At 36.9% G+C, this 22,482-nt stretch overlaps 2 protein-coding genes across 3 annotated transcripts in view; one reads left to right on the forward strand and one right to left on the reverse strand.

Annotated features, from left to right (window-relative positions):
• The first annotated feature begins 5,234 nt into the window (after positions 1–5,234).
• irf4b (interferon regulatory factor 4b) lies at positions 5,235–10,396 on the forward strand. Its single transcript, XM_055186809.2, has 9 exons — positions 5,235–5,559; positions 5,657–5,854; positions 5,980–6,166; positions 6,382–6,467; positions 6,551–6,653; positions 6,739–6,846; positions 7,051–7,383; positions 9,053–9,165; positions 9,330–10,396. Exons 2-9 carry the CDS (start codon positions 5,657–5,659, stop codon positions 9,495–9,497), a joined length of 1,296 nt encoding a protein of 431 aa, XP_055042784.1. The 5' UTR covers positions 5,235–5,559; the 3' UTR covers positions 9,498–10,396.
• A 3,628-nt stretch (positions 10,397–14,024) lies between these two features.
• Positions 14,025–22,482, reverse strand: part of exoc2 (exocyst complex component 2) — a 92,639-nt gene continuing 84,181 nt past the window's right edge. For both annotated transcript variants that reach the window (XM_073856041.1, XM_073856040.1), the window contains 5 exons: positions 21,943–21,998; positions 21,528–21,650; positions 20,969–21,030; positions 16,853–16,912; positions 14,025–14,384 (listed from right to left, as the gene is read on the reverse strand). In XM_073856041.1, the coding sequence (XP_073712142.1) occupies positions 14,291–14,384; positions 16,853–16,912; positions 20,969–21,030; positions 21,528–21,650; positions 21,943–21,998 (395 nt within the window). In that variant the 3' untranslated portion in view covers positions 14,025–14,290. The remainder of the gene's footprint in view (positions 14,385–16,852; positions 16,913–20,968; positions 21,031–21,527; positions 21,651–21,942; positions 21,999–22,482) is intronic.

Genomic DNA, 22,482 nt, shown 5'->3' on the forward strand with positions numbered 1-22,482 from the left:
AGAGACCCACACATGATTTTCATTAGCACCACTTCTCTCACATTTAAAGAAGTCAGAGTAAAAGGACTAGCACACGGATATAAAAGAAACACACACATGCTTTTAAAAAAGACCTGGTAGAAAAAAAATACAAAAGCACATAATATAATAAAAACTTCTAAAACTAAAATCTTTTTCCAGCCATAAAAAGCTGTACTACATTATGAATGTATAATACTTTAGCCGACCTGTAGAAAACCAACAGAATAATCACACGTATTTTACAGTTTTCATCAGTATTACTTGTTAGATCATAATGTATGCGTTTAAATTTAAAAATAAAATGCTGAAACATTTCTGTTAAATTACTTTTTTCAACAAACAATCTGGACTTCTTGTTCATCACTAAAACCTGGCTTACAGAAAATGACTTAAGGCCCTTATTTTGACCTTTCCCCATCTAATCGGGGTGAGGGTGTTACTGTCATTTTTAAGGACTTTTTCAAATGTAACATCAGTTGATGCTTACACTAGTTTTAAGGTCTTAATGTGTAGAGTAGAACTTACTAGCCCATTACTTTGTGTTTTGATTTATAGACCACCAAAAGTTAACAATGACTTTTTAAGGGAGTTTCAGATTTTCTATCCAATGTGGTTTCAAGTACTGACAAGTTGTTGATTCTTGGTGATTTTAACATACATCTTTGTTGTCCCTCGAAACCTTTTGCAAGAGATTTCGTTCATCTTATAGACTCTTTTAACCTCACACAACACATATCAGGACTACACACAAACTGGGTCACACGTTTGATCTAGTTTTATTTTTAGGCGTTGATATCAGTAATATATCTGTAAGTGATGCTGGGTTGTCTGATCACTGGCCAGTTTTGTTTGACAGTGTGATTTCCTGTCCTAGTTATGTAAACCAGCCTAATACCTACCGTTCAAGTTCTATTAACCCTTTCACTGCTTTGCAATTTATGGATGCTTTTTTGGCCCTTCCAGCTCATAGTGATGTGATATCATCACAGAATCAGAATCAGAATGTTGATGAGCTGGTAAATAGTTTCAATGTTTCATGTTCAGAAATTTTAAATGTAATTTCCTCTTATAAAACAAAAAAAACTGAAATCAAATAATAAACTATGGTTTAATAGCGACATAAAAACTTTAAAGGGACACTCCATTTTTTTTTTAGAAAATAGGATTATTTTCCAGCTCCCCTAAAGTTAAACAATTGATTTTTACCGTTTTGGAATCCATTTAGCTGATCTCCGGGTCTGGGGTAACCACTTTTAGCAAAACGGTAAAACTCAATTATTTAACTCTAGGGGAGCTGGAAAATAAGCGTAGTTTCAAAAAAGTGGAGTGTCCCTTTAAGGAAAAAATGTAGAAGAGCAGAAGACAATGAAAGGACGACAAATTACAAATCTCATATCAAATCTAGATAGTTAGAGTAAACTGTCTAACTTCCAAGAAGCAGTTTCCTTGGAAAGGGCAAAATACTTCTCTAACATAATCTCAAAATATTCCCATTGCCCAAAGATACTGTTTTCTACATTTAATTCAGTATTAAACCCTACTAGACCGGTCGGCCCAGAACCTAGCCTAGACTTATGTGAGAAGTTTTGCAACTTCTTTATAAAGTTATTGAAATGAGGGCACATATCTCTAATAATTTAACTCAGAATTATTAAAAAGCAAATATTTGTCCCTCTGCTTTTTCTAATTTTCTGAATATTTCACACTCTGAGCTGTTGAGCATTATCTCTAACATAAACCCAACTACTTGCTCTTTAATGCGATTCCCACAAAGTATGTTCTGTCCTCTGTGTTGCCAAGTCTACTTTCTAATGTCAATAGCTCTTTACAAATGGGTACTGTACTATTTTGCCTTAAACAGGCTGTGGTCCATCCTTTACTCAAAAAAGCTAATCTCGATCCTTCTGATTTTAATAACTACATAGGAAATACATTTAGAAACTTCCATTTTCGCACAAAGTTTTGGAAAAGTGTGTACTAAATCAAATTTCCCCCTGTTTAATCTCTAACAACATTCTGGATCCTTTTCAGTCATTTTCTGCACTTTTGAAGTAGTGAATGACTTCTTACTATCTGCAGATTCTGGTAACTGTACTATTCTTCTTTTATTGTACTTAAGTGCAGCTTTCGATACTGTGGATCATCATATCCTGTTAAAGAGATTGGATCTTGAAGTTGGGATTCATGATGGTGCACAAGATTGGTTTGCATCATATCTCGCAAACATGAATTGAGAATTTTCATCAAACTCAGTTCCCGTCACTTGTGGGGTGCCCCAGGGCTTAATTCTGGATCCAATCTTATTTTCCGTATACTTTCTCCCTCTTCGTTTCATTTCGTCTTCGTTTTTATTTTTGAGTCCCATAAAGTTTCAAATTACATTTATACCGATGACACTCTATTTTTCTGATTCAGTTACCTCTCTGCTATAGCTTGTTTAGAGGACATTAAGGCTTGGACAATAATTTACTTCAATTAAACCTGAAGAAGACTGATGATATGTTGTTTGGCCCCTTTTAAATAATATAAGTTCTACTATAGGCCCCCTTCAAGATAACATTCATGATAAAGTAAATATTTGGGTGTTACCCTTGATGCCTGAATTAAAATTTGATATACAGATCAACTCAGTAGTTAGAGGCAGTTTTCTGTAGCTTAGGGGACTTCGCAACCTGAAAAATATTCTAGCTTTAATCATTTGGAGCTTTAATGATTTTGATTTATTTCAACCAGGCTGGACTACTGTAATGCTCTATATGTTGGAATAAATCAGTCCACGCTCTCGCGGTTACAACTGGTACAGAATGCCGCGGCTCGTTTTTTAACAGGGACAAAAAAGATAGAACACATTACACCTGTGTTGTCATCACTTCATTGGCTACCTTTTTGATTCAGAGTTGATTTTAAGGTTTTAGTATTTGTATTTAAATCACTTCATGGTCTTGCCCCTTCATATATTTCCGACGTTTTCCACTCGTAGTCTCTAGTGAGAACGCTCAGATCTTCCACACAGACGTTCCAAAATCTCCACTTAAATCCAAAGGTGACAGAGCATTCTTAGTTTTTGTTCCTAAGCTCTGGAATTCCCTACCTTTGTCTATTAGACTTCCCCCTACTCTTTCTACATTTAAATCTCTTAAAACATACCTTTTTTCTCAGGCATATCTGTTATTTGCTATTAATTATCAAACTAATATTACTTTTTTAATCTTAAATATTGCTTTAAATTGCATGATGTTTTCTGTCTTAATTTTATTACTTTTGTTTTGGTTTCTTTTGATATTTTATTCAGTGTTTAATTTGTATTGTACAAAGGATGTTTTGTTTGGTAAGTTGTGCAGCGCTTTGGTCAGCATTTATGCTGTTTTAAAGGGCTATATACATTTGACCTTGAAATGTAATATTCCTTGATGACCCAATATCTCCAAAAAATAAGCTTCTGCCTATTAAAAATATTGCAACCAGATCTCTAACCAGGTCCATAAAATTTGATTATATAAAAAAATCTAAATCTAACGGGTTGGTTGATTCATAAGCTTTGGAATAATGTCTGACTAGCAATGTTCAAGACTCAAATATGCTTGTTCTACATCTAAATCAAAATATAGTTAAAGAAGGAATAGTTCACCCACAAATGAAAATTCTATCATCGCTTACATCTTTTCTTCTGTTCACAAAAGGAGATATTTTTGATAAATGATGCTAACCACACAGTTGGTGACTTCCACTGTGTTTTTTCTACTGTGGGTGCCAGATGTGTGGTTTTCCATTATTTATCAAAATATATTTTTTAACAGATAAAATAAATTCAGGTTTAGAACAACATATGAGGCTGAGTAAATTATGACAGAATCTTCATTTTTGGGTGAACTAGGCTATCCCTTTTTATTTCCATATCCTTTAAATCCTTTATTGTTTCATATATCCTTATTAGATGCAATAACACATATTCATTTAATTTTCTATAGCCACAATTTGGGGATTTCTAGCTTCGTTCATGCTCAGACTCACCAAGTAATGCCATTAACCCCACAAAGCCTATGCTATGCTCTATCTGCCAACCTAATATATTTACTATAAACTTCACAGACAAAATCTTTTTGGTTTTAGCGCCACTTATGCTCAGATTCACCCAGGGGTGCCATCAGGTGTGATACATAAGGAAAGCACAAAACTAATGGAAACAAACAAGATTTCAAAATAACACAGATTACACAGACAATACCACAGAGGACCACTAGACAAGGACGCCTTATACTGCCCTCTACTGTCGCTATCACTACACACAAATCAAAATGCTGGGGAAGGTGTCACTGTAACAAAATAATCTAGTTTTTAGTTAATTTAATTTTTCTTTTACAGTATTTTGCAAACTAATATTCTCGGTAGATATTTAAAAGGTTAATTCCCCCAAAAAAGGAAATTCTGTCATCATGTATTTACCTTTAAGTTGTTCCAAACCTGTATACATTTATTTCCTCTGCTGAACACAAAGGAAGATATTTGTAATCAAGCAGGAAACAGGAGCACCACTGACTTCCATAGTAGGAAGAAAATAGTATGGAAGTCAATGGTGCTCAAAAATGGTTTGGTTACAAACAATGCTCAAAATATTTGAATATATTGTGTTTAGCAGAACAAAGAGCTATGAGCTATTGGTTACATTTATACAAACTTTCAATGCAGTGAAATTGTTATATGTAGCGTTCAATGGAGATTTAGTTATGTAAATAATGGACAGCTGACAGTAAGTCATATCAATTCCAGAACACCACAGTCATCCTCTGTCATTTATAGCTTCTCGTGTCACAAACAGATTTTTAGCACTGAAGGGTTGCCAAAGTGTCTCCAGACAATTGATTTACTAAAAAAAAAACTTGATTTAAGGAATGCATACTTCAATTATTTATCCAATATAGGCTACAACAACTCATAATCTATTTAAAGATAGTATTAGTCCACAAAATTAACAATGTTGTAAAGGTGCCTAAAAAAACCCATTATTCTGTCACTTTCTGTAACAAGCAACTCTTGACACATTGCAGGTCAGAAAAACAGAGCACTCATAACAATCATTTCTGTATTTGAAGTTGCATGGCTTAATATGTCAAACTTTTTAACATATTCATTTTAGCCATTTAACCTAAATACATTTAAATGAGAATATATACGAGTTTTCAAAATGAAATGAATGAAACGCAATGAACCGATGTATAAACAAATATCTGACATTTAAACGCCATCGAATTCAAATTCAAAGAAATGAAATTTCTTTGATAAAACGCCAAAAGTCCCGCTTAGTGTGCGTGGGTAAATATCAACCGATCTGCCCCCGCGTGTTTACGGGACGTCCGTCAATCACACGAGTTTTTAGAGCTGCAGGTGCGCGGAATCCTGCCCGAGTCTCTGTCGTAAGCTCCACCCACCAATGCAAACGATTTAAGAAAAGTCGCGGTCGAAAGCTGAACTACGTTACTGACGAATTTCAAAACTCGAAAGATCTGAAAGAGGGCAGGACGCGCTCCAATACTTTCTACTGTAGGCATACGTCTCGTTTGACTTTAAACATCATTCCATTTTTCTTAATTTATCCACTTCGTTTGTCTTTTAGTGAATGATATATTTTGTTCTTTAGATGTGTTCAGATGAGGAGCGCACTATGACCGGGGGCTCCGGTAACGGAAAGTTGCGTCAGTGGCTGATCGAGCAGGTGGACAGCGGAAAATACCCCGGTCTCGTGTGGGAAAACGAGGAGAAGAGCATCTTCAGGATTCCCTGGAAGCACGCGGGCAAGCAGGACTATAACAGAGATGAGGATGCCGCGCTCTTCAAGGTACCGTCAGGATGGATACGTCTGTAATGATCAAATACATGGCTTGATTAGGCTAATCTTGCATTAAACTTCCAAGGGATCTTTTTCATATTGCACTGAATACGTTGCAAATTGCTTTTCTGCAGGCTTGGGCGCTGTTCAAAGGCAAGTACCGGGAGGGCATTGACAAACCAGATCCGCCAACGTGGAAAACGCGCCTTCGGTGCGCTCTTAATAAGAGCAATGACTTCGAGGAGATCGTGGAGCGCAGTCAACTTGACATATCGGATCCCTATAAAGTGTACAGGATCGTTCCAGAGGGAGCCAAAAAAGGCAAGGCAGAGAGCACGCCTAAAAAAAATGAACAGTATGCGCTCCAAACGAGCGCGTGTTGCCACATCCTCGTTTACTGAAAACACGCGCGCTCACACTTTAAACGTGAATGACTGTAAATGATCAAAAGCAGAAGTGATTTATATACAGCATAGTTTAATTTAGAAATTCTTTGAACAAATAATAATAGCCTACTGTGTATTTAATTGTTGCAGGTCCCAGATCTGTAGAAGAATCACAGTCTAATTCAGCCTCACCCAGTTACCCAATACACCCGACCTATGCAGCTGCACCATCTCAGGTTAGTAATGATGAGTATTATATTCTTTGTGCGACTTTGTTTCTCCACATGCACTTGAAGTAACATTGCACGTGCTATTACAGGTGTGCAACTACATTTCTCCAGCAGAGAGAGGATGGAGAGATTTCTCCCCACTGTCTGAAATCCCTTACAGCCAGACCACCTACAGTGCACGCTGGGACCCTGGTACTTTTTTTGTGTGTGTGATTGTGAAAGTAAAATCTTTTTAAGTACCATACAACTACATTAAAGTGTGTGTCTGTGTGTGCAGGATACCAGTTCAGTGGTTCGTTCTACAGTTGCAACGCATCAGATACACAACCCTCACCTTTCTCCCTGGACTCCAGCATGAGGTCTTCTGAGGCTTTGGCCCTCTCAGGTACTTTTAAAATGCTGAATTGTGGGATAAAATATGGACAAACAAGAGAATGGCTATATTTGACTCAACTATTCATTTGACTCAGCATTCATTTACTTATTTCACTTTGACTGTGCATTTCAAAATATACATTTAGTTTTAAACATGTGGTTTCAGATTAAAACACAATCACAGTTTGTTTAATATGCTGATCTTCTCTGCTAGATTACCGCATACACGTGATGGTGTTTTACCGGGATACTTTGGTACGAGAGGTAACCGTCAGTAGCCCAGAGGGTTGTCAGCTTGGCCCTAGCAGAGAGGGACAGGGCTACATTTCACCTGGGACCCCCGAGCTGGTGGAACTCCCTCATGCTGAAGGGACATCTCTGGAGCGCGGCGTTCAGCTCTGGATGACCCCGGATGGGCTGTACGCCCGTCGTCGTTGCCCCTGCAGGGTTTACTGGGAGGGAGCTCATGCACCACCTTCTAACAAACCCAATAAACTGGAGAGAGACCAGACTTGTAAACTACTGGACACCCAGCTGTTCATCACAGGTAAAATATTTACATGTAAGATATAGAAATAAACGATGTGATGTCACAAGTAAAAATAGGTTATTTTACCAACTCATCGGTCTCAGTAAGCGCAGACGGTCATTTATAGTAAATCTAACGCATCTACGATTTAACTCACATCAAAAAGCCCATCTTCAAAGACACGTACATTTTACAGTAAACAAACAGGTCAAATGCTCTTACAGTAAATAGTGTGTCACTCTATCTGTGGGTTGAAATGTAGTGGCGGTCACAGCGTCAGTCAAATACGGGTTACTCACGCCTACCTTCTGTTCGTCATAGATATCACTGATTGTTGTGATTCTCACAGGACTTCCCAGCATATGATAAACACAACTCAAAATAGCACGTGCTTGGTAGACTTAATGCAGCATGGCAGAAAATAGAGATCAAGAAGAAAGAGTACATTGCTAAAATAGATAAGAGGCGAGAAACTGGAAACATGATGGCAGTGTATGCACCCAAAACATGTTCAAATATTCAAGGTAAACATTCAAGAGATGGGGCACCTTAAATTGAAATTCTAGTATTATTTACTCACCCAAATGTTAAATATGCAACACGAATTCCAGACTTAAAAGTTGTCCAGCATCAGATTTTTTTTTAAAAAGCCATTGAAACCAAATATTTTTGCACATATAAAATTAAGGACTAAACTTACTATAACTATATTATTATTTTTAGAGGATTTAAAAAATATTTCCTATAGAATTATTTACATTGTTTAGATGATCTTTATGAAAAAATATCATTACCGCAACATGATATTACATTAAATACATGCATTTACAAACTCATGTTTCGGTAATGAGAACTCAAAAAGTTGTGTAGGTACTATGACAAACAAAATTTCAACTTTTATCCGAAGAGAAAAAATAAGAACTGCTTACCTGGTTGCCATCTTGAGTGTCACAGTCAATTATCTCTCTTCAAACATTTTTTTTTGAAATGTTAGTTCATTGAAGGCTTAAACAATGATTGAAAATTATTGCGGAGGATGAGAAAATTGGTCTTGGACACATTTATATTTCTTATTATTGTCTACTACACATATTTCTTTACTGTAAATGTTTATAGTATAACATGCAAAACCAAAAGAACCCAAATCAAGTCATGGACACATTGCGGTAATGAAAATTTCTCCCTTAAATGTGGAAAAAAATTGTTTTTTATGATGTCGTTTGAAATCATGTGCAAAATAGTACTTGAAGAGATGTTTGTAACTGTATGCTTCTTATTTTGATACATTTATTTTTTTATCAACATGTTTCATGACACCTCATAAGTCTAATTTCGCGAGAATCACCCAGATGATGTCAGAATGAATTTCTTTGTATGGAAAAAAGAGCAACATAAACATTTTCTTAAAAAAAAAAAGATTTTTTTGTGTTTCAGAAACATTTTGGTTAAATGATGACACAATTTTCATATAAAATCAACAAAAATTTCAACATTAAGGAGGGAAATAGTTGGTTATGCATTGTAAAAACAAAAGTCACCAAAAATAAATCTTTCTTCAATAACAACATAAAGGATGTCTCGCAGAATTTATTACAACTTTCTCATTTTAACTTTCAAGTGTGTTTATCTATTAACTGCTTCACCTGTTATTGGCTGTGATTAAAATGTTTCCTTTTGTCTCCAATAGAGTTACAGACTTATTCCCTGCATGCTCGCCCTGCCCCGCGTTCACAAGTGCTACTGTTCTTTGAGGATGAGGGATCCGAAACACAAAGACCCAAGAGGACCTACACAGTGCAGGTTCGTTTTTTAACCCCTAGAAATAACAAATCGCTAGCATTTTCAATCTAAAAGTTGCTCTTACTGTACAATACTAATGAATAGTTATTCACATTGCATAATAATGACATTCATGCATGTATGTTATAATGTATATATTCATACAACTTCTCTCTGTGTCTTAGATTGAGCCGCTGTTTGCTCGTCAGCTTTTCTTCCTCGCTCACCCTGGAAGCATGAACTATATCCGCACCCATGACTTTTCACACCTGCCACCTGAACACACCCTCAACCCAGGCCAAGATTTTCACAGAGTCATCACGCATCACCATAACAACGCTCCTCAAAATTGACCCTTGAACAGCGTTGTTTTTAACACTGGGTTAAAGTCAAGTTTTATTCCTGGGCTAAGCAACGTTTACACTCGCATGAACGTATGAAAATGGTGCTATCATGGCTTTTAACTCTAGTTTGTGCACGAAATCAATGTTAGGACCGTTTGAAGAGACATTTTCAAAGATGGACAAGCAATTACAACAGGTTGTGTGCTTATTAGTTTCTCTAGGGGTCAAATATAAAAATGTTAATCCAGAATTTACAGACGCACAGCGTGAAATCATTGTGGACGGCAAAATGCACAGTGACTACCCAGTGAAACATACCCATGAATTGTGTGAGACATGGAACAAACCCAGGATTATGCTAACATAGGGTTAAAATGAAAAAGCTCATACATTTTGGAAGCTAAAGCTTAACTGACTTAAATCTGCAACAATGGCTTGGAAATGCTGCAGTGGGGCAAAATCATGTCCAAAATCTCTTGTGCTAACAGACAGTATCAGACTAAAAGACTGTATTTGTTTAATACTGAGAATGAATGATGTGGCTGTGTACAACTCACATGAATGAATGATTGTATCAGGTCAAGAAATGTTTGCGGAAATGAATGTAAATTGTGCATATAAGCTGTGCACGATTCCTTGTACCAGTGTTATGTTTGATTGAGCTGTAATGAAACTACTTTTGGAATGTAAAGGGACAAGATTTGAATGTATATATGCTATGTATGTATGGGCAGTATTTTTTTTTTGAAAATGTGAAATCCTTTCAGTGTTCAAATGTTTTTTATACATGTGTTTTTTTTTATAAATGTTTTTTTATGAATGTTTTGTACAATTCTGTTTTTCTATTACGTTGGCTTTTAAATGTGGTTGGCAAACCCAGAGTGTCTCGAAAATTTACATTATCAGACTTTTCTAATTTAGTAATTTTTAAAGAAAAAATAAATCAAGTCAAATTGAAAGTGTGTGCACTGATTTCTGATCTATATAAGGTGAAAATTCCCAGACAGGGCATAAGTTTAGTCCAAGACTAAATGATGCTTGTTTGACTTAACTAAAAGTAGCTTGCACTGATGTATCTTAAAGGGATAGTTCACCAAAAAGGGGAATTCTGTCATCATTTACTCTCTCTCATGTTGTTACAAACCTGTATAAATGTTCTGATGAACACGAAAGAAAATATTTTAAGGAATGTTTGTAACTAAAACGTTCATGAGCCCCATTCACTTTCATATTATTATTTTTTCCTACTATAGAAGTGAAGTTTGATTACAAACATTCCTAACAAATATCTTCCTTTGTGTTCATCAAAACAAAGACATGTATACAGGTTTCGTAATGAAATCAATCAAGGGGTGGTATTATCCCCTACTGACATCACAAAGGGAGCCGCATTTCAATGAGCTATATGCTTGCAGAGAATGGTTTACCAAAACTAAGTTACTGGGTTGATCTTTTTCACTAAGCACTGGGGACCCAATTATAGCACTTAAACATGGAAAAAGTCCGATTTTTATGATATGTCCCCTTTAAAATATATTAGTGCCATTATTTTGTCTCAAGATCAGGGTTCCCACGAGTCTTTAAAAGTTTGTGAATTTGGGTAAAAAAAACTCAAGGCCATGGGAAGCTTTTGAAAATATACATACATAGATACAGGTCATTGAAAGTGCTTGAATCTATTTTATGCAAGAAGTTTTCTGGAAAAAAAATCCATATTATTATTAACGGCGTAGACTGTTTAAACTGTCAAGCGTTGCCGTCCCGAATACAGGACACCTAAGTTTGCATTAGTATTGTTGATGTAAATTTTAATCTATCACTACAAACTATATATCGTTGGAAAGGTCTAAGCCTCCAGAATAGACATTTCAACAGTGTTTTATAAAATAAATTATGTAGGGAGAGTAATTGATTCATTTATGAAGAGAGTGTGCCTAAAAAATTTACTTTCTGCTAAATGTCACTGTCCCACCAGCAGGACAACTACATTTTCTTCAATGTTTGCATATAAATTCTTATCTAATCATGACAAACTGTATATTGTTTGAAAGCTCCAAGAGTGTAGATTTAACTCAATAGGGTGGGGTGACGCTTAAAAGGTTAATGCACACATGCTAAATTGTTCGCTTTAAATGTTTATATCTTCTGTATGCGAATGTTGATTCATACCAAAATGCTTTTTTGCATAGTTGTGTTTGACACATGAAAACGTCTTGGGTTACGTATGTAACTGTTATTCCCTGAAAAGGGAACGAGATGCTGCGTCTCCCTTGCCATACTTTCTGCGTTCCTGTAACGCCGTCTTTGGCAATATTTCAGATAGCGATATACTTTCTGGCTTCCACATTACCCTGTCTTTGTCGTTAAGCCTCACCATTGGTTGAATTTGATATACACATTCAGACGCACTTACCCCTGGAGGTGTCCCCAAAGTGTCACCGCAGTGGCGCAGCGCAAGTTCCCTAGAAAGGAATCTTTAACAATGTATCTTAAAAGGTAACACGATATAACCTTGCTCTCTCTTGAAATGTGTCTCCACATTTAGTACTTTAATTTGAGGGTTTTAGACCTGGAAAGTCCTTGAAAGGTCCTTGAATTTGAAGTTAACTAAAGTGTGGGAACTCTGAAGATGCAAACCACCAGTAATGTTTTTGTCTGTAAAATTTCCTGAAATAACAAAGGCCTAGTCCTGGCTTAATTTAAACCCTTAGGATCGGTTTCCCAGACAGGGCTTAACCTAGTCCGAGACTAAAATGCATGTTTGAGCCGTTTTAAAACATTTTGTCCCGTTTAATTTTTGTTGACTTTGTCTTAAGATGCACATTTTTAGTGTTATTTATAAGGTATGTTTGTAAAAACATCTTAAATCACATAATATAAACAAGGCCTATTCCTGGATTAACCTAAACCCTAAGGGGTGGATTCCCGGACAGGAATTAATAAACGTAAGAGCTGTCCAAACAGAAAACAACTTGAAATGACATATCTTAAAATACATCACTTCCCATTGTTTTGCCTCAAAATGCACACAAGTAATGTTTTAGTCAGGCATGTTTGTTAAAACTAGCTATTTTCCTAATTAAACTAAGGCCTAGTCCTGTTTTAAGGTAAACCATCCCATCCCAGCAAAAATAAACACTACTAAATTGTCTTTTAATGTCTTAAAACGAAAGACGTGTACTCTCCCTTCACTGTTTAACTTTTTGTTTGAGGTCAAAACTTTGATTGCTGGAGCGAACAAGTCTCTTCATCACTGGTGGGCTGACTGTGGTTACCAAAGCGTGTATACAGGGCAGTAGGGGAATACTTTCATCCCCCAATACAAAAACTGGAATCCCCATAAATGTGTTTATGTGTGGAGACCTCAAGCCATCATTTATGCTGAATGGAAGCAATTTGTTACGTGCAGAGCGTATAAGGCATGTAGAACGTATGACAGCGAACACAGGAAGATGTTTGTGGTTTGGAGGCAGGATGGTGCGGGCAGTCAGAGCGTGATGACATCACAGAGGAAGAGGTAGATTCACAGAAATACTTTATAAGTCTTTGCTCTCAATGAAGGCGCTTTACCAGTAGTGATATTAGCGGGTTTATCATTTTTAACCATCAACATTAATCAGCATGTGTTTGCATACTACATACGATTCTGAGCAAGCCACTTCTAAAAACAAGCAATTCAGATGAAAATAGGCTATTTTTATAGGAAGAGATTGTTAACGGTGAAATCTGTTAACTCTGATACATTGAATAGCCAATGCTTCTCAATTCTAGTTTTGGATGACTTACTAACTTAACACACCTAAATTATCAACTTATTGGCAAGGCTGAACTCAGCAAAATCTGAAATGCTAAACGTGCGGTTCTGCGGCTTCCCAAGACAGGAGCTGAGATCCACAACAACAAAATTTCTCTGACTTTTCCACTGTTTATGTGCTTACGGTTCTACGTTAGTATGTAAACATGTTTGGATTATTTTCCGCTGCCTACAGAACGGAAAGGTGCGATCATTAAAAACTTCCCTTATGTCTTGAAGCCTGAGATCAATACGCCCACGCTTTCACCTGGTGCCACACATTGGCTTTGATGCTAGTCTGTCAAACAGCTTCCCTTAAATGAGTGGGTGATCAGGGATCTAAATTTAGAAACAGAAAATCAACAAACTTCAGATCAGAGAGTTTTGGGAAACACAAATATAGAAACACCTGCACCTATATTGCACTTAGCAGCAGCAGTTTGCATCAAAGGCCAATAATCGATTGAACACATCCTGCAGGAACTGGTCAAATATCTTCATACTGTTATAGAAGGTCAGGGTGTGTCTTTCTGCCTGACTATGAAGACAAGGGCGTGTGCACGCATAAGCGATCGTGTGGTTACAAAAACGACTCTTTTAACGAAATGAGAACAGAGTCATTTCAAAACTCGACAGCTTCAACTCCCGAGAGCAACGCACTTGTTCTCGATATTTCTTGGTGTCTCTCACACGCTTACAATTACTATGGTAACTCTGTCACACATTCACATTTGTAGGCAAAGTCTGTGCACTTAGGATTTTATTTATGCAATAAAGTGACGTAAAACAAAAGGCGGTAATTGCTTTACACTTACAATATTGTGTGTCAATTATCAATAACATGTGTAAACAGCTTGGCACATTCTCTCTCATTACACAGACAAAAACAAACAGGTGTAATTCAGCAGGTAGACAAAGCCTATACAGGTGGCACTGATTTATTTACTTAACTGAAATGATGGCTTAGTGTAGTGGCATTGTTGAAATGTTGAATGGGTTTTATGAAGGTTTATCTCTTCACAGGCTGAAAACAGGCAGGCATAAAGCAATTAAGCTGTAGCTTCATACTGCTCTTAAATTTATTCAGCAGCTCCTCCAAGAGTCTGAGAAAAGAGTTAGAAACAGCTTTGTTAATGAAGTATGTGCTATATAGTCATGGTAAACCATTTACATAAAAAAACAAGTAAAACTGCTGTATTAAAGGTGCCATGGCACAAGACTTTTTTAAGATGTCAAATAAATCTTTGGTGTCCCCAGAGCACATATGTGAAGTTTTAGCTCAAAATACCATATGGGTGATTCTCACGAAACCATTGAAACACTAATGATTTTAGCTTTAAAATGTGTAATATAGTAACATTAAAAAGCATCAGAATTAACACAATACTGTGTTCTACCTTGCACAATGTGTGATTTCAACATAAGAATTTATAATTGTCAATTGTATCTGATTTTCTGCTGAAATTCTCATTACCGCAATGTGTCCGGCTGTGTTTGAACATGCGTTATGTTGTAATTTAATCAAATTAACACAAAAATATTAAGAAAAAATAAATGGATGTTTTGCTAGACTACTTTAGATGACAGAAAAAATATTTACTGAATATTCATGTATAATAATAATGAAGAAAAATTAGGAAAATGATGTGTCCATGCCTGATGTTCTCATCCTCCGCAACACTTTTTGAAAACAGTTTAACCACACATACAGAATTTTAATAAAGTTTGATTTTGAGTGACCAAGCACATGGACCAGTTACTTCAAGATGGCTACCAGGTAAGATCATTTTTTAACAGTTAATTTGAAATATTGTCTTGTCAGAATGCTTACACGACATTTTGATTATCATTACCGCAACAGATGCTTATTAAATGTTAATTTAATTAATAGAAGCATAATACTTTGATTTTAAATGCATGTGCAGAATCTCCAAATTATGTTCTTTCAGGTTTGTCATGTCATTTTGAAAATATGTCAGTGTTGATGTTTTCTGACTGTTGCGGTAATGAGATTTTTTAGGACAAATTTTTTTTATTATATTACAAAAAGTGTTAAATGATAAGTAAAAGTTTTTTAATTAATGTTCCCATTTACTCCAGACTTTGTTTTTCAATGTCTGGTGGGAAAAAAAGTAAATTTAAGCAATTTTTACATTTTCATGCTTGACATTTTTAAAACCAAGTTTTCGTGAGAATCACCCATATAGATAATTTATTATAACATGTTAAAATTGCCACTTTGTAGGTGTGTGCAAAAATGTGCCGTTTTGGGTGTGTCCTTTAAAATGGAAATGAGCTGTTGAAATTCAAACACTGATCACAATGATGGTGGTTTGTTGCAATTAAAACCCAATTGTACTTTTCTCTGCACTAAATGGCAGTGCTTTGGTTGGATAGTGCGGATTTAGGGGCGGTATTATTATAATAAGAGCTCCTTATGACATCATAAGGAGAGCCAAATTTCAACGACCTATTTTTTCATGTGCTTGTAGAGAATGGTTTAGAAACTAAGTTACTGGGTTGATCTTTTTCACATTTTTTAGGTTGATAGAAGCACTGGGGACCCAATCATAGCACTTAAACATGGAAAAAGTCAGATTTTCATGCCATGGCCCCTTTAAATAAATAAAGACTGTGGAATTGAAGGTATGGGGGAAATGTTACGGTGAAAAAAGAAACCATTTAAAGTACACACAAATACAAGTTGTACTTGTTACATACATAAATTACATACATTAATAGTGAAATATGGTTGCAATATTTGTCTTGTTTGTCTAATTCTATAGGTTTATACATTGCATACCCTTTCCTCAGTGACTAAAAATGAAATCCATTAAAGGAACACGCCCACATTTTGGGAATTTAGCTTATTCACCATATCCCCCAGAGTTAGATAAGTCCATACATACCTTTCTCATCTCCGTGCGTGCAGTGACTCTGTCTGACACAGCCCCCGCTAGCTTAGCTTAGCACAAAGACTGGAAGTGAATGGCTCCAGCTAGCAGACTGCTCCCAATAAGTGACAAAATAACGTGAACATTTTCCTATTTATGTGTTGTGTTTCATATTTAGGCAAAGCACTGCTACTTGGGAGGAGTGATTTGCTCGCAACAACCGAGAAGCCCCCTGGTGAGGAGCAGAGAGTTCGGACAGAGTTGTGCAAATCACTCCGCACAAGCAGCAGTGCTCCGCCCTCCAAGAATACAGTTCCCAGCATGTACACTGCCAAAAGATGGCTGTGTCTCATATGACTTTGTTATTTGTACACAGTGTGACTATACAAATCACAACACACAAACAGGAAAACGTTCGCGTTATTTTGTCACTTATTGGGAGCAGTTTGCTAGTTGGAGCCATTCACTTTCAGTCTTTGTGCTAAGCTAAGCTAGTGGGGGCTGCGTCAGACAGAGTTACAACACACACGGAGATGAGAAAGATATGTATGGACTTATCTAAGTCTGGGGGATACGGTGAATAAGCTAAATTCCCAAAATGTGGGAGGTTCCTTTAAGATTTTAACAGCAAAAATTTGCTGTGTTTATTAAATGTAATTCTGCTTTGAGTAACTCACTTCTTATCGGCTCCACTCTGAAGCTGCGGTAGTGCTTCTATTGCCTGTTTAAAACTGATGCTGTGATACAAAACAGACAAATGTGACAAAACATATCATATTTACATAGAGCCTTTTTACCCCTGGTCACTTCATGTGATTTATTAAACCGTTTCATTTACATTCGGCCACATTATGCATCTTGGCTGAATGGATATCGATCCGATCTTGTATTTCCGTGCAAAATGCAAATGCACTGTTCATTACTACACCTTAAAAAAACTTAAGACAAAGTTATACAGCAAAAGGCAGCACTTACTGTATGTTGAGCAAGGGCACGAGCTGAAGCGCGCAGTACAGAGTAGTAGGAGAGTGAGACGGTGTGATGATTTACAGGTCCATGACAGGGAAAAGCATTTCACAAAACCCTCTATAAAGTTTAATTTCTTTGCTTAATATAATCCAGTTTGTCATTGGACTATTTAATTGGTTCTAAAAAGTTTTTTTACCCACTGGCGTCGCTCCATAAAGCAACAAGCTTTTGCGTCTTTGTTTTTTTGCCTATCTCCCAGCTAGCGTGGCGTGCTTTTTTTGGGAGGAGTAAAGCGCTGACATATGTGGCTTTATCAACCAGATGTAGTTTTGTCTGAAATGCATCCCAGACAACCTCCTGAAGTGGTTTGAGCGCCCGGATTTCAATCCGAATCGAAAACGTTTCGGGGGGGCATTTACACTGGGTCTTTTTATGATTGGATAACTAAACGCAAGAAGTGACCAGGTGTAAAAAGGCTTAAGAGACAATCATAATAAAAGTCTTTGGTTCTGAGTTTTCCATTTTCAGTAGGTCTACGCTAGTGAACACTATATTAAAGAGACACTTCACCTCTCTTTGAAAACATAATCACTTTCCAGCTCCCCCAGAGTTAAACACCCGATTTGACCTACTTGGAATCCATTCAGCCGATCTGCGGATCTGGCGCTAACACTTTTAGCATAGCTTAGCACAATCCACTGAACCTGATTAGACCATTAGCATCACGCCAAAAACAACCAAAGAGTTTCGATACTTTTCCTATTTAAATCGTGTACTAAGACCGACAGAAAATTACAAGTTGCAATTTTCTAGGCAGATATGGTTAGGACTATACTGCCCTCCAAAGGCTAAGTGCAGTATCTACGCAAACACTGAAACTGAGAAAAATGGCTTTAAAGTTTTTTACACCACCCAGTCAAACATGTTACTGCAATTTTGGCACACACATTTCTCTGAAATGGGACAAAATTTAACCAGGAGACTTTGTCACAAGACACAACAGATCTCACAAAGCCCATTTTAACCCTTAACTCAATTTTGACCAAATGCGTAGTTACTGCGCTTTCGCTTTGTAGGGCAGTATACCAGGCATGAAAACGGGTCAGGGGTGAAAAAGGTGAGAAGGGCACTCGAGGGGCGATGTGGCTTCTGATGGGGCCGCGAGGTGGGAGGACCCCCCCAGAATAAATATTATGGCCTCATTAGGGAACATGCTGTAACTTGACTTATTTATTCTTCAGGCATGTGATTGGCCAAGAACAAAAAAGAAGGAAAGAACTCAACATCCCTCCATGTGCGCAGAAACAAAATGCACACCATAACATACGCAAAAAATACATTATGACCATTATTTCAATTATTTAATTCTTTTAAATTTAAAATGTAAACATTTGACTAGTAACAGAAACCATGTTTAATTAAATGGGATGATAAATGTGGAAAGCTGTAACAAGTAGAATTCCTTACTATTTTAAATCTGTAATAATTTTATTTTGCCATAATCTGACCATCAGTCGCAAGGCCAAACAATTTTAAGTTGGCCTTGCAATGGGGTGGACCTGAAGGCCTATATCTAATTTCAAATGAATTAATTTTACAATATAGTACTGGTTAAATTAATTAAATTATGGTTTTTGAGTCATGGGTTGATTAATTTTCAGATAAGCAAAAAAGTGTTGTGGGAAAATAAAATGACAAGCATATAAAATAGAAAATAACAAAGTTACAAATAAAGTAAGATCTAACAGTATTGATTAGGTAGAATAAACAGTATCAAATTAACATAACACTGTTTTTATTCTATAAATTAAATATAATTGAACTTTTTAAAGCTATAAAAGTGATTTTCCTTTTGTCTTTTGAAGTTTAATTAACATAATGACTCAAACATGCATTTCTTATGAGACGAACTGTCCCTTTAACAACAGAGAAGCGATCACTGACACATGATCAACTGCTCACTTATAATAAACGACTGTTTTTCTGAGAATACTTGCAGAGACTATTACAATATAGTTTGTGCGTATATCTCCTGTCAAGCCCAAAAAAATATGCGTTTGCTTTGCGTGATTTTTGAAACGCACGTTGGGCGTGGGCTTTTGAGTTTGTGCGCGTATGCGCACTGAAAACAGTTCACTTTAGCATCTTTGTCTCTCAAATAGTCTAAAATCGCTTAAATGTTACTGTAAACTTCCTTATTAACTGTATTAGTAACAGTATGTTCTTATTACAGCATGTCATGCAATATTTTGCAGTTTCACCATATTTACATTTAAGTACTTACAGCCGTAGACCAATGTAACTTAGCGATGAGTACGTCCATAATTCGTTCCAATCCATTCCAACAAAAAATATTTTAGGTCACTTTGCAGTGTCAGTCTGTGTAGATATGTTGTTTCAATTGGTTGATGCCTTACAATTCCACAATGATAGTTTTACAGCGTTTTGTGTTGACTTTACGTCCCGAAGGCAGTCGCTCTACGCATCTTCAACAAGCTTGTATGACGAAGAACACAGAAATGCAGATGACATCACAGTAGCGCGAGAGCCGTTCGAAAGCAGACTTCCGAATGGCTTCTCGATTTACTCTCGTGATACTTTGATGTCACCTGCCTGCCTGTCGGGTTTTGTAGCGCAGCATGAACTCAAACAAATCTAATGTGTGGGATGTTGGATGACAGCGAAGGGCGTGTCTACAAACAACGCGCGCATACCCCCCCTCCCCCTAAAAATGTTTTCTCATCGAATCTACATGATTCACGTGGGTCACCTATTTTGGCTTTAAAACGGCGAATTTCGCCGAAAGGTGAGGGATTTTCATGCCTGCTATTACTCTCATTCTGGCATAATAATCAAGGACCGCCGCACCATGGCTGCAGGACACGCAACGATATTACGCAGTGCCCGAAAATAATCCCCTGCCATTGTAAGTTAATAAAGGGGCTATTTTCGGCTGCTGCGTAATATCATTGCGCCTCCTACAGCCACGCTACAGCAGCAAAGTCCTTGATTATTATGCCAGAATTAACCTGACGTTGTCATACTCAATTCTAGTCAGAATTTGAGTCTGAAACCGCTCCGTTGGTCTGTGATTATAGGGCGTGTTTAAACCGAACCAGGACCAAAAAAAGGCTCTGCACTCGTACATCGACACCTACTATGTTTACAAAATTTCATTCATATCACAACATTGTGAGTTATTTACGAAGTCATATAGTCAGACTATCTCTTACCATTCGTAAGTTAGATGAACCTCATCCATGGGCTTCCGAAAAGGAGCTGGTTTTTTGGTGACGTGGTTGATTACGTCACTGTTGATCATCTGTCCATCATCGTATAAAGCCCTCCCTGACAATTTGATTGGTCCGGTAGATTTGTTAGAGCATAATAGCATTATTAACAGAGCGACTCCAGACCGAATTTCCCCAAGCCTACAATGTTGTGGGCGGGGCTAAATTCAGCGGACACCCAGGCTATGCCAGAATGAGAGCACAGTTCCCAGCCACATCTGCCCAGAAAATCACAACTCTCAAATCTCTGTCAGTCTAAGCACACGATGTAACTACAGAAGAGTCAAGTTTTAAATAGGAAAAATATTGAAACTTTGGATATTTTTGAGCGTGATGCTAATGGTCTAATCAGATTCAATGGACCATGCTAAGCCATGCCAAAAGTGGTACCGCCAGACCCGGAGATCGACTGAATGGATTCCAAAACGGCAAAAATCAAATGTTCAACTCCGGGGGAGCCGGAAAACAAGCATATCTTCAAAAAAAGTGGAGTGTTCCTTTAAGACATGAATGAGTAGAGAATGTGTGCATTACCGACTCTCTGATGTTAGATACGGCTCTACAGCATCTCTCAATGCACAGATTTCTAGACGTGCCTGTGGGCAGAAATACTTGTGAGAACAATATGGTGTGGATTTCAATACCTTTACATCAAACACTATGGAGCGGTTTCTCGAACAGGGCTTAATCCCAAACTGAAATTTAATTTAAAATTAAAAACTCAATTGCATTCAATTTTATTTATATAGCGCTTTCAAAGCAGCTTTACATTAATAGAAGCAGGGGAAAACACAGAAAATAAAATGCAAAATACAGTGGCTATGAATAAACTTTACAAGCGAGCGTATTAATAAATGTAGAGGGTGCCAAGTTAAGACAATGTGGGCTGACTCCCCGGAGTTGAAAACATCTTGCACTGACATATCTTAACATATATCAGTGCCATTGTTTTGTCTCAAGATGCATACCAGTATTGTATTTTGTTATGGTTTGTTTGTAAAAACTATTTAAATGTCCTTATATAGTGGTTTTTAAACCCAGTCCAGGAAAGTACACCTAAATATCTTAATAAGTGCAGAGAGATGTCCTGTACCTGCAGAGCACCATTTTTACTGAACGAAGACACACACTGCATCAGTCGACTCATTTCTTCAGCTACAGCCTCAATGATCTTCGACAAAACACGAGGAACCAACTCTTTGGAAACTGTGAAAACCTGATGGAGCATGCAACAGACACAACATTACAATAAGCATACAAAATGCATATTATACACAAATAGGGTTAAAAATAAAATCTTTATTTAAATTCTGTTCGCCAGATTGGATGAAGTTTTCCCACTGAGCTTGCAATGCATTTTGAGAAGGTCTTAAATGAAACTATATTTTTTCACAAATGTGTCATAAAGCAGCAACTCATTTTCTATCTTTTGGAATTAGGATCACCCACATGTAATGTGGTATCTGTGGAGAAGACTAAAATTTGACATTTAAGTGATTCAATCTCACCTCTGCGTGCACAGAGATTATGTTGACCAAAGCTTCCTTTAAATAACTCCTCACACCTGTGACAAAAAACAAAAAAGAAATCAAAATAAATGCCTTTCCAAATTAAGAGACATTAATGTTTTGCAACTGAGCATATGACAATCCAGCTGGGTGGCGGCTGTCGTGTCGTTGAAACAACTATGATAAAAAAATTACAATGTAGTAATTTCTTGTTCACATGTACGCACAGGGGCGGAGTGGGACCAAAAAATCTACCGGGAAATTTCGTATACCACCGGCCCTCCGTGGTAAAGAAATGTCTCGTAGCCTATTTGTAGTAAAACTAAGGTAATACAAATCGTAATCAATTTGCCCCCCCCAAAAAAAAAAACATTTTCATAACATTAATAAAATCATTAAATCATGGCTAATTTTCCTAAATTAGTAAATATACAAAATGATACCCGGTTGAAAGACGGAGATGCGCACCTCAATCAGCTATTACATAACATATTACGAGACCAGAGATGAATGTGCTCATAAACGGGAGTAATATGGAAT

This window comes from Misgurnus anguillicaudatus, chromosome 18 (assembly GCF_027580225.2).
Source record: "Misgurnus anguillicaudatus chromosome 18, ASM2758022v2, whole genome shotgun sequence".
Taxonomy (NCBI): domain Eukaryota; kingdom Metazoa; phylum Chordata; class Actinopteri; order Cypriniformes; family Cobitidae; genus Misgurnus; species Misgurnus anguillicaudatus.

What these genes read in the sequence shown, in the direction of transcription:
- irf4b (XM_055186809.2), top strand. Translation starts at nt 5,657, where the DNA reads ATGTGTTCAGATGAGGAGCGCACTATGACCGGGGGCTCCGGTAACGGA. An exon ending in TCCAGAGGGAGCCAAAAAAG is followed by an intron (nt 6,167 to 6,381) that starts GCAAGGCAGAGA and finishes TAATTGTTGCAG; the next exon opens with GTCCCAGATCTGTAGAAGAA. An exon ending in CACCCAGCTGTTCATCACAG is followed by an intron (nt 7,384 to 9,052) that starts GTAAAATATTTA and finishes TGTCTCCAATAG; the next exon opens with AGTTACAGACTTATTCCCTG.